The 14,431-nt window shown below is 41.7% G+C and overlaps 1 protein-coding gene across 11 annotated transcripts in view; it reads right to left on the bottom strand.

Annotated features, from left to right (window-relative positions):
• LOC115112059 (MAP kinase-activating death domain protein) overlaps positions 1–14,431 on the bottom strand; it is an 88,278-nt gene that overhangs the window by 3,644 nt on the left and 70,203 nt on the right. For 10 of the 11 annotated variants that reach the window (XM_065011815.1, XM_029638769.2, XM_029638770.2 and 7 more), the window contains 2 exons: positions 12,864–12,933; positions 16–62 (listed from right to left, as the gene is read on the bottom strand). In XM_065011815.1, coding sequence (XP_064867887.1) covers positions 16–62; positions 12,864–12,933 — 117 coding nt within the window. The remainder of the gene's footprint in view (positions 1–15; positions 63–12,863; positions 12,934–14,431) is intronic. The other variant, XM_065011822.1, reaches the window with a different exon arrangement.

Genomic DNA, 14,431 nt, shown 5'->3' with positions numbered 1-14,431 from the left:
AAGAGTTCAACTCACCATGGGTGTCTTGTACTTGTGGATCACCACTTCTTTAGTTTCAGGAACTACAAGTGCAGGTGCAAGAGACAAAACAAAGGATTCAAGAGGTTGAAACCCCCCTTTAAGAAAAAGTGAGAGCTGGGGGTAGCAGGGGGTGTAGCATGTGACCAATGTTTTCAGACTATGAGAGGGTGCGCAAAAGAGGCTGTGGGCCAAGAGAGTCCACAAGTACTGAACTGGTTCAGAGTTGACACTTATCTCGAAAATGATGCTACCCGATTTGCTTTGGGTATATGCTAGATTGGACCAAATCAAAACACAGACACGCTTTACTTGGGCATGATAAAAACCTGAAGTCCAAGACGGTGGATACTTTCATATACTATCTGAAAAAGTGTGGTATTGTCAACATTACATTTCTGCTACTGCTAGGTCTAGCAAATATATTTGATATTTAAGGGGGAGGGACAGTAGAATCGAATTGCAACTTTGGGTGGTTCTTGCAGACATAAAATATTTTCTTCATAAACCCTCTCAAATTATAGTGTTTGCGAAGCAAAGTTCAATAATGCGCTAAGAAAGCCACTGTAGGTAGCTAGCCAGCTAATAAGCTAGCTAGCTAGGTGAAGAATCCCCTTCTACCTCAGTCACGAGCAGGGTTGGATAGGTTACTTTGTAAATGTAATCCGCTACAATTACTACCGGTCCAAAATTGTAATCAGTAACGTAACTTTTGGATTACCCAAACTCAGTAACAATCTGATTACTTTCAGTTACTTTTGGATTACTTACCCCTTATGGGACATTTGAAGCAGTGGTGTGTATTCATGGATGCCAAGGGAAGCCAGGCTTCCCTGAAAAATTGACCAAAAATATATCCATCTTTAGTCTTTTCATAATTTTCCATCAATTTGCAAGAGGCTGAATGTAGAAAGCACCCGAGAGAGCAACACAGTGCCCCTCTGTCTCTGTATGTGTAGGACATCTACAGTGGGGAGAACAAGTATTTGATAACCTGCAAAATCGGCAGTGTTTCCTACTTACAAAGCATGTAGAGGTCTGTAATTTTTATCATAGGTACAACTTCAACTGTGAGAGACGGAAACTAAAACAAAAATCCAGAAAATCACATTGTATGATTTAAGTAATTAATTAGCATTTTATTTGATTTATTAAGTTCAAGATGACGGTCAATCACCCTCGGTCTGGGGCTCCATGCAAGATCTCACCTCGTGGGGCATCAATGATCATGAGGAAGGTGTGGGATCGGCCCAGAACTACACGGCAGGACCTGGTCAATGACCTGAAGAGAGCTGGGACCACAGTCTCAAAGAAAACCATTAGTAACACACTACGCCGTCATGGATTAAAATCCTGCAGCTCACGCAAGGTCCCCCTGGTCAAGCCAGCGCATGTCCAGGCCCGTCTGAAGTTTGCCAATAATCATCTGGATGATCCAGAGGAGGAATGGGAGAAGGTCATGTGGTCTGATGAGACAAAAATATAGCTTTTTGGTCTAAACTCCACTTGCCGTGTTTGGAGGAAGAAGAAGGATGAGTACAACCCCAAGAACACCATCCCAACAGTGAAGCATGGAGGTGGAGACATCATTCTTTGGGGGACAGGACGACTGCACCGTATTGAGTGGAGGATGGATGGGGCCATGTATCATGAGATCTTGGCCAACAACCTCCTTCCCTCAGTAAGAGCATTGAAGATGGGTCGTGGCTGGGTCTTCCAGCATGACAACGACCCGAAACACACAGCCAGGATAACTAAGGAGTGGCTCCGTAAGAAGCATCTCAAGGTCCTGGAGTGGCCTAGCCAGTCTCCAGACCTGAACCCAATAGAAAATCTTTGGAGGGAGCTGAAAGTGCGTATTTCACAGCGACAGCCTCAAAACCTGAAGGATCTGGAGAAGGTCTGTATGGAGGAGTGGGCCAAAATCCCAGCTTGCAGTGTGTGCAAACCTGGTCAAGAACTACAGGAAACGTATGATCTCTGTAATTGCAAACAAAGGTTTCTGTACCAAATATTAAGTTCTGCTTTTCTGATGTATCAAATACTTATGTCATGCAATAAAATGCAAATTAATTACTTAAAAATCATACAATGTGATTTTCTGGATTTTTGTTTTAGATTCCGTATCTCACAGTTGAAGTGTACCTATGATAAAAATTACAGATCTCTACATGCTTTGTAAGTAGGAAAACCTGCAAAATCGGTAGTGTATCAAATACTTGTTCTCCCCACTGTATCTGATGCTGTCTGGTCTTAGAGTATGACATTGTTGCCACCCATAGCATTGAATGCAAGGGAAGCCAGCGAGCATTTGACCTCCCTTGATATTTTGTAAATAAAATAATAGCCAATCAGCGTGGCGCTGAACTGAGTGAGCTCAACTTTGAAAACTCCTGGGCGAATCAAGAAAGTGTCAAGGGAAGCCAATTTGGATTTGGCTTCACTCAATAAAATTACGCAATTGATAGAAACAACTTGAATTGATGTAGAGATGACGCCTGAGGAGATGGCTGCCGGGCTCCTAACCAATTGTGTGTTTTTTTGCGTTATTTGTAACTTATTTTGTACATAATGTTTCTGCCACCGTCTCTTATGATGGAAAAGCGCTTCTGGACATCAGGACTGCGATTACTCACCTCGTACTGGATGAAGATTTTTTCTTTAACTGGTCGGACGCAAAGGATTTTCTTCAGACACCCGACAAGGCCCAAATCCCCGGAATTTGCATGAAGAAGAGACAGAGATATCGGGGACGTAGGTCGGGGTGCCTTGTTAGGATCCGACAGCGAGTGAGTAATCCCCCTCTACCATCCGTCCTATTAGCCAACGTGCAATCATTGAATTACAAAATGGATGAGCTCAGATCAAGACTATCCTACCAACGGGACATTAAAAACTGTAATATCTTATGTTTCACCAAGTCGTGGCTGAAAGACGACATGGATAACATACAGCTGGCGGGGCTTTCAGTCCATCGGCAAGATAGAACAGCTGCCTCTGGCAAGACAAGGGGTGGCGGTCTGTGTCTATTTGTAAATAACAGCTGGTGCACAAAATCTAATATTAAGGAAGTCTCAAGGTTTTGCTTGCCTGAGGTAGAGCATCTCATGATAAGCTGTAGACAAGACTATTTGAGTGTTAATCATCTATATTTTTCGTAGCTGTCTATTTACCACCACAAACTGTTGCTGGCACTAAGGCAGCACTCAAAGAGCTGCATAAGGCCATAAGCAAACAAGAAAATGATCATCCAGAGGCGGCACTTCTAGTGGCCAGGGACTTTAATGCAGGGAAACTTAAATCCGTTTTACATAATTTCTACCAGCATATTAAATGTGCAACCAGAGAGAAAAAACAAAAACTCTAGACCACTTTTACTCCACACACAGAGACGTGTACAAGCTCTCCCTCGCCCTCCATTTGGCAAATCTGACCATTACTCTATCCTCCTGCTTATAAGCAAAAACTAAAGCAGGAAGTACCAGTGACTCACTCAATAAGGAAGTGGTCAGATGATGCAGATGCTAAGCTACAGGACTATTTTGCGAGCACAGACTGGAATGTGTTCCGGGATTCTTCCGATGGCATTGAGGAGTACACCACATCAGTCACTAGCTTCATCAATAAGTGCATCGATGACGTCGTCCCCACAGTGACTGTACATACATACCCCAACCAGAAGCCATGGATTACAGGCAACATCCACATTGAGCTAATTGGTAGAGCTGCCGCTTTCAAGGAGAGGGACTCTAACCTGGACGCTTATAGGAAAACAATCTATGCCCTCCGACGAAACATCAAACAGGCAAAGCATCAATAGAGGACTAAGATTGAATCGTACTAAATCAGCTCCGTCGCTCGTTGGATGTAGCAGGGCTTGTAAACTATTACAACTATTACAGACTACAAAGGGGAGGACAGCCGTGAGCTGCCCAGTGACACAAGCCTACCAGACGAGCTAAATAACTTCCATGCTCGCTACGAGACAAGCAACACTGAAGCATGCATGAGAGCTTCAGCTGTTCCGGACGACTGTGTGATCACACTCTCCATAGCCTTAAACCTCTTGAAGCTAGGGAGCACTATTTTTATGTTTGGAAAAATAACGTTCCCAAAGTAAACGGCCTATTTCTCAGGACCAGATGCAAGAATATGCATATAATTGACATTAGGATAGAAAACACTCTAAAGTTTCCAAAACTGTCAAAATATTGTCTGTGAGTATAACAGAACTGATATTGCAGGCGAAACCCTGAGAAAAATCAAACCAGGAAGTGGCTTCTATTTTGAAAACTCCATGTTCCATAGCCTTCCATTGCTCCATTTAAAGGGATATCAACCAGATTCCTTTTGCTATCGCTTCCTCAAGGTGTCAGTCTTCAGACATAGTTTCAGACATGGTTTCAGGCTTTTATTTTGAAAAATGAGCCAGAACAATAACATCGCGCCAAGTGGTCACGAGTTTTGCTAGCGCAACAGAATTTGGGCAGCTATTGTTTTTTCCTCTCCTACTGTGAAAGACATTTGCAGTTGATATATTATCGATTATATATTTTAAAAACAACCTGAGGTTTGATTATAAAAAACGTTTGACATGTTTCTGTGGACATTACGGATATTATTTGGAATTTGTCTGCGTTGTTGTGACCTCTCTTTCCTGTGGATTTCTGAACATAATGCGCCAAACAAACGGAGGTATTTTGGATATAAAAAGCATCTTTATGGAACAAAATGAACATTTGTTGTGTAACTGGGAGTCTCGTGAGTGAAAACATCTGAAGATCAAAGTTAAACGATTAATTTGATTGCTTTTCTGATTTTCGTGACCAAGCTACCTGATGCTAAGCGTACTTAATGTTTTGTCAGGAGATCGATAAACTTACAAACGCTTCGATTGCTTTCCCTGTAAAGCATAATTTCAAAATCTTAGACGACAGATGGATTAACAAAAGGCTAAACTGTGTTTTGCAATATTGCACACTTGTGATTTCATGAATATGAATATTTTTAGTAATATTATTTGACTGAGGCGCTATGCTATTTAGCGGTTGCTGATGACAATTATCCCGCTTAAGGGATGGGTAGCGTTAAGAAGTTTTAAACAGGTCAACAATCACAAGGCCTCAGGGCCAGACGGATTACCAGGCCGTGTACTCCGAGCATGCGCTGACCAACTGGCAAGTGTCTTCACTGACATTTTAAACCTCTCCCTGACATGTTTCAAGCAGACCACCATAATCCCTGTGCCCAAGAATACCAAGGTAACCTGCCTAAACGACTACCGACCCATAGCACTCACATCTGTAGCCATGTAGTGCATTCAAATGCTCACATCAACGCCATTATCCCAGAAATCCTAGACCCACTCCAATTTGCATACCGCCCCAACAGATCCACAGATGATGCAATCTCTATTACACTCCACACTGCCCTTTCCCATCTGGAGAAAACGAACACCTATGTGAGAATAATGTTCATTGACTACAGCTCAGCGTTCAACACCATAGTGCACTCAAAGCTCATCACTAAGCTAAGGACCCTGGGACTCAACAACTCCCTCTGCAACTGGATCCTGGATTTCCTGACGGGCCACCCCCAGGTGGTAAGGATAGGTAACACCACATCCATCATGCTGATCCTCAACACGGGGGCCCCCCAGGGGTGCATGCTCAGTCCCCTCCTGTACTACCTGTTCACCCATGACTGCACGGCCAAGCACGACTCCAACACCATCATTAAGTTTGCCGACGACACAACAGTGGTAGGCCTGATCACCGACAACGATGAGACAGCCTATAGGGAGGAGGTCAGAGACCTGGCAGTGTGGTGCCAGGATAACAACCTCTCCCTAAACATGATCAAGACAAAGGAGATGTTTGTGGACAACCGAAAAAGGAGGACCGAAAACACCCCCATTCTCATCGACAGGGCTGTAGTGGAGCAGGTTGAGTTCCTTGGTGTCCACATCAACAAACTATCATGGTCCAAACACACCAAGACAGTTGTGAAGGGGGCACGACAACACCTACCGTAATTTCCGGACTATAAGCCGCTACTTTATTCCCACGCTTTGAACCTCGCGGTTTATACAATGACGCAGCTAATTTATGGCTTTCACAAGATTCATGCCGCCAAAAAACTGAGCACCGTCACATAATGTGACGTAAATCGAGCGCGCTCAAACTTCCCATCATTCTGATTACGGTAGTAATTTTGTCACCCTCATCATGGCAAAGACACGGAGAAATGCATATGATGCAGCTTTCAAGTTGAAGGCGATCAATCTGGCTGTTGGAAAAGGAAATAGAGCTGCTGCACGGGAGCTTGGCCTTAATGAGTCGATAAGACGTTGGAAAGCAGCGTGAGGAACTGACTCAGTGCAAAAAGACATTATAGACATTTGCGGCTTATTTATGTACAAAATACATCTTTTTTTATAATTCAGTGGGTGCGGTTTATATTCAGGTGCGCTTAATAGTCCAGCAATTACAGTATTCCCCCTCAGGAGACTGAAAAGATTTGGCATGGGTCCTCAGGATAAAAAGGGGAAAAAAAGAGTTCTACAGCTGCACCATCGAGAGCATCCTGAATGGTTGCGTTACCACCTGGTATGGCAACTGCTCGGCCTCCAACCGCAAGGCACTAGAGGGTAGTGTGTAGAGGGTAGTGTGTACAGCCCAGTACATCACTGGCGCCAACCTTCCTGCCATCCAGGACCTCTATACTAAGCGATATCAGAGGAAGGCCCAACAAATTGCCAAAGACACCGGAGAGACAAGTCCAGGTCCAAAAGGCTTCTTAACAGCTTCTACCCCCAGCCATAAGACTCATGAACAGCTAATCAAATGGCTACCCAGACTATTTGCATTGTCCCTACCCCCCATTTTTACACTGCTGCTACTCTCGGTGTATTATCCACGCATAGCCACTTTACCTCTACCTACATTCCTCAATTAACCGGTGCCCCGCACACCGACTCTGTACCGGTACCCCCTGTATATAGCCTCACTGTCATTTTTTTGTTGCTCCTTAATTATTTGTTATTTTTTAAATTCAGTTTATTTTAGTCAATACTTCACTTTTTTTCTTAACTGCATTTTTGGTTAAGGGCTTGTAAATAAGCATTTCACTGTATTCACCTGTTGTATTCGTGACAAATAAAATGTGATGATTTGAATTGTTGCATCTCGAGTTGTTGTCCTCCAGTGGCTAGCTTGCTAAAATTAGCCCTTCCTTGTCATGGATAGAGATAGGGATTTGGACTTTGTTTTTTATTTAATTCCCCGTACTAGGCAATAATTATAAAGGCAATTCTGATCCAACCATAAATTCATACATTGTTGCCCTGGACTGAGAGGATGATAGTTCAATAGCTATGTAGCTATACGGAGAAGGCTAATGTTAACTAGCTAATGTTTCCCACGAAAGGAAGTTAGGCTAGCGAGCAAGCATTTTAGCTAGGTAGCCTAGGATAACAAGAAATAAAAGTGTATATTGTATGACAGTCAGACTGTTTTGTCAACATGAGAGGATGTCATTGACGTTTCAAATTTTATTGGTCACATACACATATTTAGCAGATGTTATTGCGGGTGTAGTGAAATGCTTGTAGTAGGGTGAATCAACATGTTTTTTCTGCATTCTCACACACACAAATAAAACCAATGGACAGCCACATCATATTTAGCTTACATTGATTGGACTAAATTGTTTTTGGTATCTTTTAGTTGTCACTGTATTAGAGTAAGAATATATGATTTGATGATGTTGAAATGGTGTTGGAATAGTGGAGGCAGCTCCCGTTTTCTTTGCAACTTGTGGTAACGCTCCTTTGTCCTTAATCAATAGTTGTTTAGTAGTCCGAAAATTTTGTAAACATCAACTTGCTTGACCATGCTGTAGGTCATGTGACTGTTTGTTACATGCAGTATGCTTTGTGGACTTCAACAGACAGAGGTTACTCTCCGGTTTTGTGATGAAACAAAAGTGGTTGAATTCAGGGGCGCAACTTTGGTTTTAGAAGTGAAGGGGACACATTTTTAATCGATTCGGATAAATAATCCAAACAGCCTACCCGACCGTTCGGAGGCATCCACATGGTTCTAAAGCACCCCGTTGCCTTGTTTTGTTTCACATTCCAATGATAAAAGTGGGTGGGACAAAAATGCTATTTCAGAATGTGTGTGTGTGTGTGGGGGGGATTACAGAGCAAATAATGCAAATATCACAACACATAGGTTGTAATATGGCTTTTTTCCCTGGCTTGGCTTCCCCAGTGATATTACCCATGCACCGCTACAGAGTAGAAGACAAAAAGTATCCAAACGCATTTGGTGAATCATTATAGTGGTCTCTGACTTGTGGTCAGACTCACTCAGGTGGAACAAACTTAAACGCGTCTTTTGTCCAATGCTGAATTGAATGTGATTGAGAAAACAAAGTGGTGTTAAACTTTTATTTTTATTTTATCGCTATGCCTGTAATCTGATTAGAATTGTTTTGCTATGCCTGTTGTATAATCGCCACAGATAAACCAAGTTATAACTCCTGTAACATTCTACAGCATCATTGCTATCTTGCCTTGCTAACTTATCCTGGTTCGCCTATGCTAGTTCCCAGTTAATGTAGCCTTGCTACTCATTTTTATATATTGTCTATTACAAATTAATATATCAGTATTGGGTTATGACGTATAGTTCACGTTCCTTGTTAAGCTGTATATTATGTAGGCTTCCATTAAGGTTCCTCTAACTGGTCTATTCACTGTTGCGGTAAGCCGTGGTCAGAGCAGTATCGTGTACAGGTTTATATTCCATATAATCTTACTTCTATCCCTTTTGCTACTTCTATCCATTTTGTTACCATGTATGCATGTTATTTGTACCTGTAAATTCCTATTCTACAGTGTTGTATGTAACTGCAGGCCATTTAGGCAGTTCGCCATTTATGCCTGTTATTCTCTATGGGGAAATACGGCACCCACTAGGCTGCAGTCTAAACACGTTATTTTTACCCACTCAGCCCTTGGTCTAGCAATTTTCCCTCTGGGAATCCCCAGTGAAACTGGATGCAGTTTGATTGCCATCTGAGCGAGTGAAGAACTTTGGTCACTTGCAGGGTATCAGGATATCACCCACAATTCAATCTGTAGTCACATGTCAAACTCTGGTGGCCCACAAAGTTTTACATTTAAATCAACAAGGCTGCATTTTCAGCATGTTAGAAAACATTATGAACCTAGCTTGCTAAAAAATATATAAACAACATTGATTTTAGCATTGGAAAATTGGCGTAGTCTCGTAGTGAGGAGCCTATAAAACGTAGCTAGAGTCTTGTAATTTTTGGGGGGGAATTCAGAAATGCATTAGAGTAAGTTACCAAACTATAAAACTAGCTAGCCAACTATGGGTAACTGTAGCTAGCTACCTGACAGGAGTGCTAGCTAGTTACGTTATCTTACTAGGTACATTGTGCTCTCGAGTGGCGCAGAGGTCTAAGGCACTGCATCTCAGTGCTACAGGCATTACTACAGACCCTGATTAAATCAAAATTTAATAAAACATGAATAGCTTTAGGTTGGTTGTTTTTAAGCTCAACTTCAAGATTTCCACCAAGGACGTTGCCTCTCCAATCATCACTCTCCCTCGCTTGGGCAAGGGACATTTAAAAGAACACTCGGATGTGACAATGAAAAATGTCATTCAAGGCCTGAGGGTTTAGGGCCTAGGTCTACTTTGAGTTTGAAATGCAGCCGTTAAGAGTTGTCGTTCTCTAGCGCCGCCCTTTCCGGAATCTTCCCGGATGTCAGTCAGCCTTTGCAATTAGAGCTATTACAGGGCTCGTCTGCAGCCTAGTGGCACAGTTTATTATTGCAACCAATATATGCATATTGTTTACGTGTATCACCTATTATGTATACATCACAGCCACTTATTATGTATGTCTATTTCTTAGGTATTATTGCCATTATGTTTATGTATACATTCCTTTTGACTATTCATGCATATTATTTTCTGTTTATGCATATTACCTATTCTAATGTCAGTCTTTTCTAGTGAATGCATATACATTACTAATATTGTATTATTATTAATTTTCTCTAGTAGAAACCACACACATCTTTACTACTATATATTCAGCATTATTCTGGTTGCTGTGGAATTGAGGTGTTCACAGTGAATCAACGGCTTGCATGTCTTTTTGACCAAAGACACAGGGGCTAGCGTCGCACTATCCCAGGGCAAAAAGCATTGTTTTCTACAAGCTATGCTGACAAGCAAACAGCCACAGCTAAGTTACGTAGCTAGCTATCATCTTTAAAGCTAACTATGGAAAACTGCTTGTGTGTGAATAAAACTTGGGGACAGTTTGGTTATGTTTCCACCATGTCTGCATACCGGACTACCATCTTCATGACTGTCACCAGAGATGAGTTCACAAAGTTAGAGAATTTCATCTGCCCAGTCCACAGCGAGTGGCAAACAGCTCTGACAAAAAGCTGGCTAGTTTGTTTATTTTTCTTAGTTTGCGAGAACCACCCAAACTTCAACCTCGCTTCTAGCTTGCCGCCAGCTTTATCCTTGTGGTACATGTCAAACAGTATACCTGAATGAGTTGGCTCAGTTTCTCACCTGATAAAAAAAAATATATAGTTTGGTTGTTTCCTAAAAAGTGTTTTTTTCCTGCCTCCCTTACTTACTGTTCCTAGATTTGTTTTGGTGAATAGATTAAACTGTTTGTAGCAGCAAACCATTTGAATACAAGCATCAAAATGATTGTGTAAAGAAGGACATACATGGCCCACGGAAAAGGAAAGAACTCACACGAATGGCTTGAAAATACAAAACAATCGGAGACTGTGCATGAGTCACAGTGTGAACAAATGTGTACAGCAACAACAATAACAATGTAAAATGGAGAATGGGAAAGAAACTAAGCAGGACATTATAGGGGAAAAACAAAGTGTGTTAACCAAGAAACTGAACACTTAAAGATGTCACAAACACATAAGCTGTTAAAGGGATACTTTGGCATTTTGGCATTGAGGCCCTTTATCTACTTCCCCATTGTCAGATTAACTCATGGATACTATTTTTATGTCTCTGCGTGCAGTTTGAAGGAAGTTGCTAACTAAAACAATTGCTAACTAGCGTTAGCGTAATGACGGAGTTTATGGGCTCACGAAACTACATCTAACTTCCTTTATACTAGACAGAGACATAAAAATGGTATCCACGAGTTTATCTGACTGGGTAAGTAGATTGCTAAAATCCCGAAGTGTCCTTTTAATGAGGCCCAACTCCCTAGACCAAGTTCAAAGCCAGTGTCGGAGGACAGACTTTTCATTAGTAACTGAACCTACGAACGAGATGTAGGGGTCGGAAAAAATGGGGAGGGGAAGGGGGCAGTTCAAAACCCTCAGCTCCCCACATTGTCAAGTCGCCAGGTTTCCTCGTCTCAAAACCCCAAAACATTGAGGGAAAAACAACGCTAGAGGGGTTTGCTTTTTTCAAGTGATGGGAGAGGAGCAGAAAGTTTCATAAACTGTCAGAAGGACAGGCAGAAACTCAGGCAAGGGTACAAGAAAGGAACGAGGGGGATTCTGCATAAAGAATGAGGGGCATGAGAGAAGGTGGGAACGGAGAGGAGGAATGCTCTTAAGTGAGGAAAGGAGAAGAGAAATTTGACAGCACTTTACCTGCTGGAGAATGAAGGTTTTCATAGCGGCAAAGATGAGGGTAACATATTACAAAAGCAGCACAGAGACACGGCAGTAACCCAGTCCAGCGCTGACAGAGATGGGGGCTATCACCTATCACAGATCTAGGCCTCTCCTAACAATCTCACTGGTCACTGGTTATCGATTTCAAATATGGCAGTATAATAAGCCATGACAAACCATCTACTGTACACATCAAGAAGGAAATGCTCTAAATATCTAAATAGTAGCCCTGGTCTCAGGAAAGGAATCACTAATCGCATTTAGTAGGCACCATTGAGCAAAAATGTTTTGAAATGGCTGAGATACTACCTGAACATGCCTAAGAAAGCACATTTTCATTTTCTTAATGTTTTTTTGTGTGCCTCCTCAACGCAACCCAGATGTGTCCATTTCCAACAAGTTAGCATCCTTCTATCCTGAAGATCAAGCAAGCAGATCAAGTACCCCCTAGGAATCTAAATTGATTTTTTTTTTCAAGATAATTCAGCTTCAACTGAGAGCTGAGAATATAAAATCAACGTAGGTGTCCTTTATTCTTAATGAGCTTCTTTTTTTTTAAACCGTTAAAACAAGATCTGGGGCTCTGCTTCCCTTTGCTCTGGGCTTTGATGAATTTCCCTCTCATGCACATACCATCTTATTTGGTCGAGTGAACCCTAAAACGATTTCCTACCCCAAAGCACTAATTTCCAACATTTGATCCTTACGAAAGTCTGATGCAGAAACAAGCTGTGCATCAAGTCTTCCGTCATAATACGACAGATCTGACTCCTAAGATCTCATGGTTAAAAACGAAAAATAGTTTTGGACAAAATGAAATGACAGCAAATAAAAACAGAAATCTCACAAATAGGGTTGTTTTGTCTTATTTTATAAAATCAGCAATATATATGAAATTAGCAAACATTCCTATTTGTGAGGGCTGGACTTCTCAATTGCCAAATGAAACTAGCTCATTCTAACACGGACTATATTTGCCCCGAGGTAAGCAAGAGCTGTTGTGAATCCACTGAACCCCGAGTCGTTACAGTTGCTATCTCTGTGTGTCAGCTTTGCGTTTGTCGTGAAGCTGAGTTACTGCCGTGTCGAGTACAGACCTAGAATCAATAGATGGGGTAATTACCAAATTCCTCCAGGACAAAGACTCCTTTCACAGTATTGCACTTTTTAATGTGATTCAGCTCTATGAAAACCTAAAACAAAAAAACAAACAAAAACAGCAAGACAGAACATTAGCAACTCAATGACAACAGGCTGAAATTAAACATTTCAGATAGAAAATGAACAACGTTAAATTCTCATCTAGTCAATACTAAAAGGGAAAAATGGATGGTATTTGCAAGCTTTTAAACGCTACCAAAAAGAAATAGGAAAACACAAAACAGAAGTTTCCATGATTGAATGCTTACATGGGCTGGGGTTAGGTGAGTAGAAATGCATTGTGGGAAGGTCTATGATGAAGTGAGTGCTATTAATGATTACTTGCTGAATGAAACTATAATATGGCAATTTGTTCGCACTATAGTGCCTTAGTGTGCATCAGCAAAGCTATTGTGAAGCAACAGTGAAGCAATGGTGACTGCTATTAAATCCGGTTTTCCCGACTAATGCAAATGCACTGTGGCCCATGTAACGCTTAGAATACATGGAAATTCCATATGAAAACAGAGATGAGAACACATAAATTAACGTTTGCCACACACAGCTAAAAACAATTGTGGAAAAATAACCCAACCAAAAAAATGGCATAACCGCTAACAAATAAACACAGCAGAGGTTGTGTACCTTCCGCTCCTTGCAGGGGGAGAGAGCATGGAAGAGAAACGGATTGAATTATTATCGGACAGAAGAGCACAAACACTGGACGGCGCTCAAAGAGGGCGCTGCACTATCCCCCAAAAAACAATCAACCTAATGGACAGGACTTGGACGTATTAACAGCTATCAATGCCAATATTGACACCTGAAACCCCACCTCTTTAAGGAATACCTAGGATAGGATAAAGTAATCCTTCTCACCCCCCTTAAAAGATTTAGATGCACTATTGTAAAGTGGCTGTTCCACTGGATGTCATAAGGTGAAAGCACCAATTTGTAAGTCGCTCTGGATAAGAGCGTCTGCTAAATGACTTAAATGTAAATGTAAATGTAATATAATATACCCATCACAGACATTTCTACTGGAATGATAAAGTGCTAAACTACGAAAAATAGGTGGAAAAATAATAACTACTGAAAGTTGGTCGAGTCTATACTTTTAACAGCTGGCCCTTTTTTTGGTTTGTTCCTGGGCCTAACCCAGAAAATGACAGTTACTACCAGCTTACCAAAACCAATAATAATACACGATGGAATTACATTATTTCAACCCGTTTTGACTGCTGGGAACCCACCCCCACCCCCAATGCCCTCCATGCCCCCTCCTCCAGCAACAAGGGCTGGCACCAACAGCTCAGTAGCACAGGTACAAGAGGGCACTCTGCCACATCGCCTCCCCAACAAGACAGGCTGTCACCTATAACAACCTCACCCCTCTGTAACATGCCCACGTATTTAACCCTACGTTGACCCATGTCTGACACTGGAAGCTTGGGTGGGCCTGCACTGGGAAAATGTAATGGGTTGGCGTTAACTATTATATGAAAAAGTTCTTTACAACAAGATTGTTAAGTGTTTGTTATTGCGTGAATG

This window comes from Oncorhynchus nerka, linkage group LG27, assembly GCF_034236695.1.
Source record: "Oncorhynchus nerka isolate Pitt River linkage group LG27, Oner_Uvic_2.0, whole genome shotgun sequence".
Lineage (NCBI taxonomy): Eukaryota > Metazoa > Chordata > Actinopteri > Salmoniformes > Salmonidae > Oncorhynchus > Oncorhynchus nerka.
The sequence above is the reverse complement of the archived record's forward strand: the minus strand, read 5'-3'. Positions and strand labels throughout refer to the sequence as shown.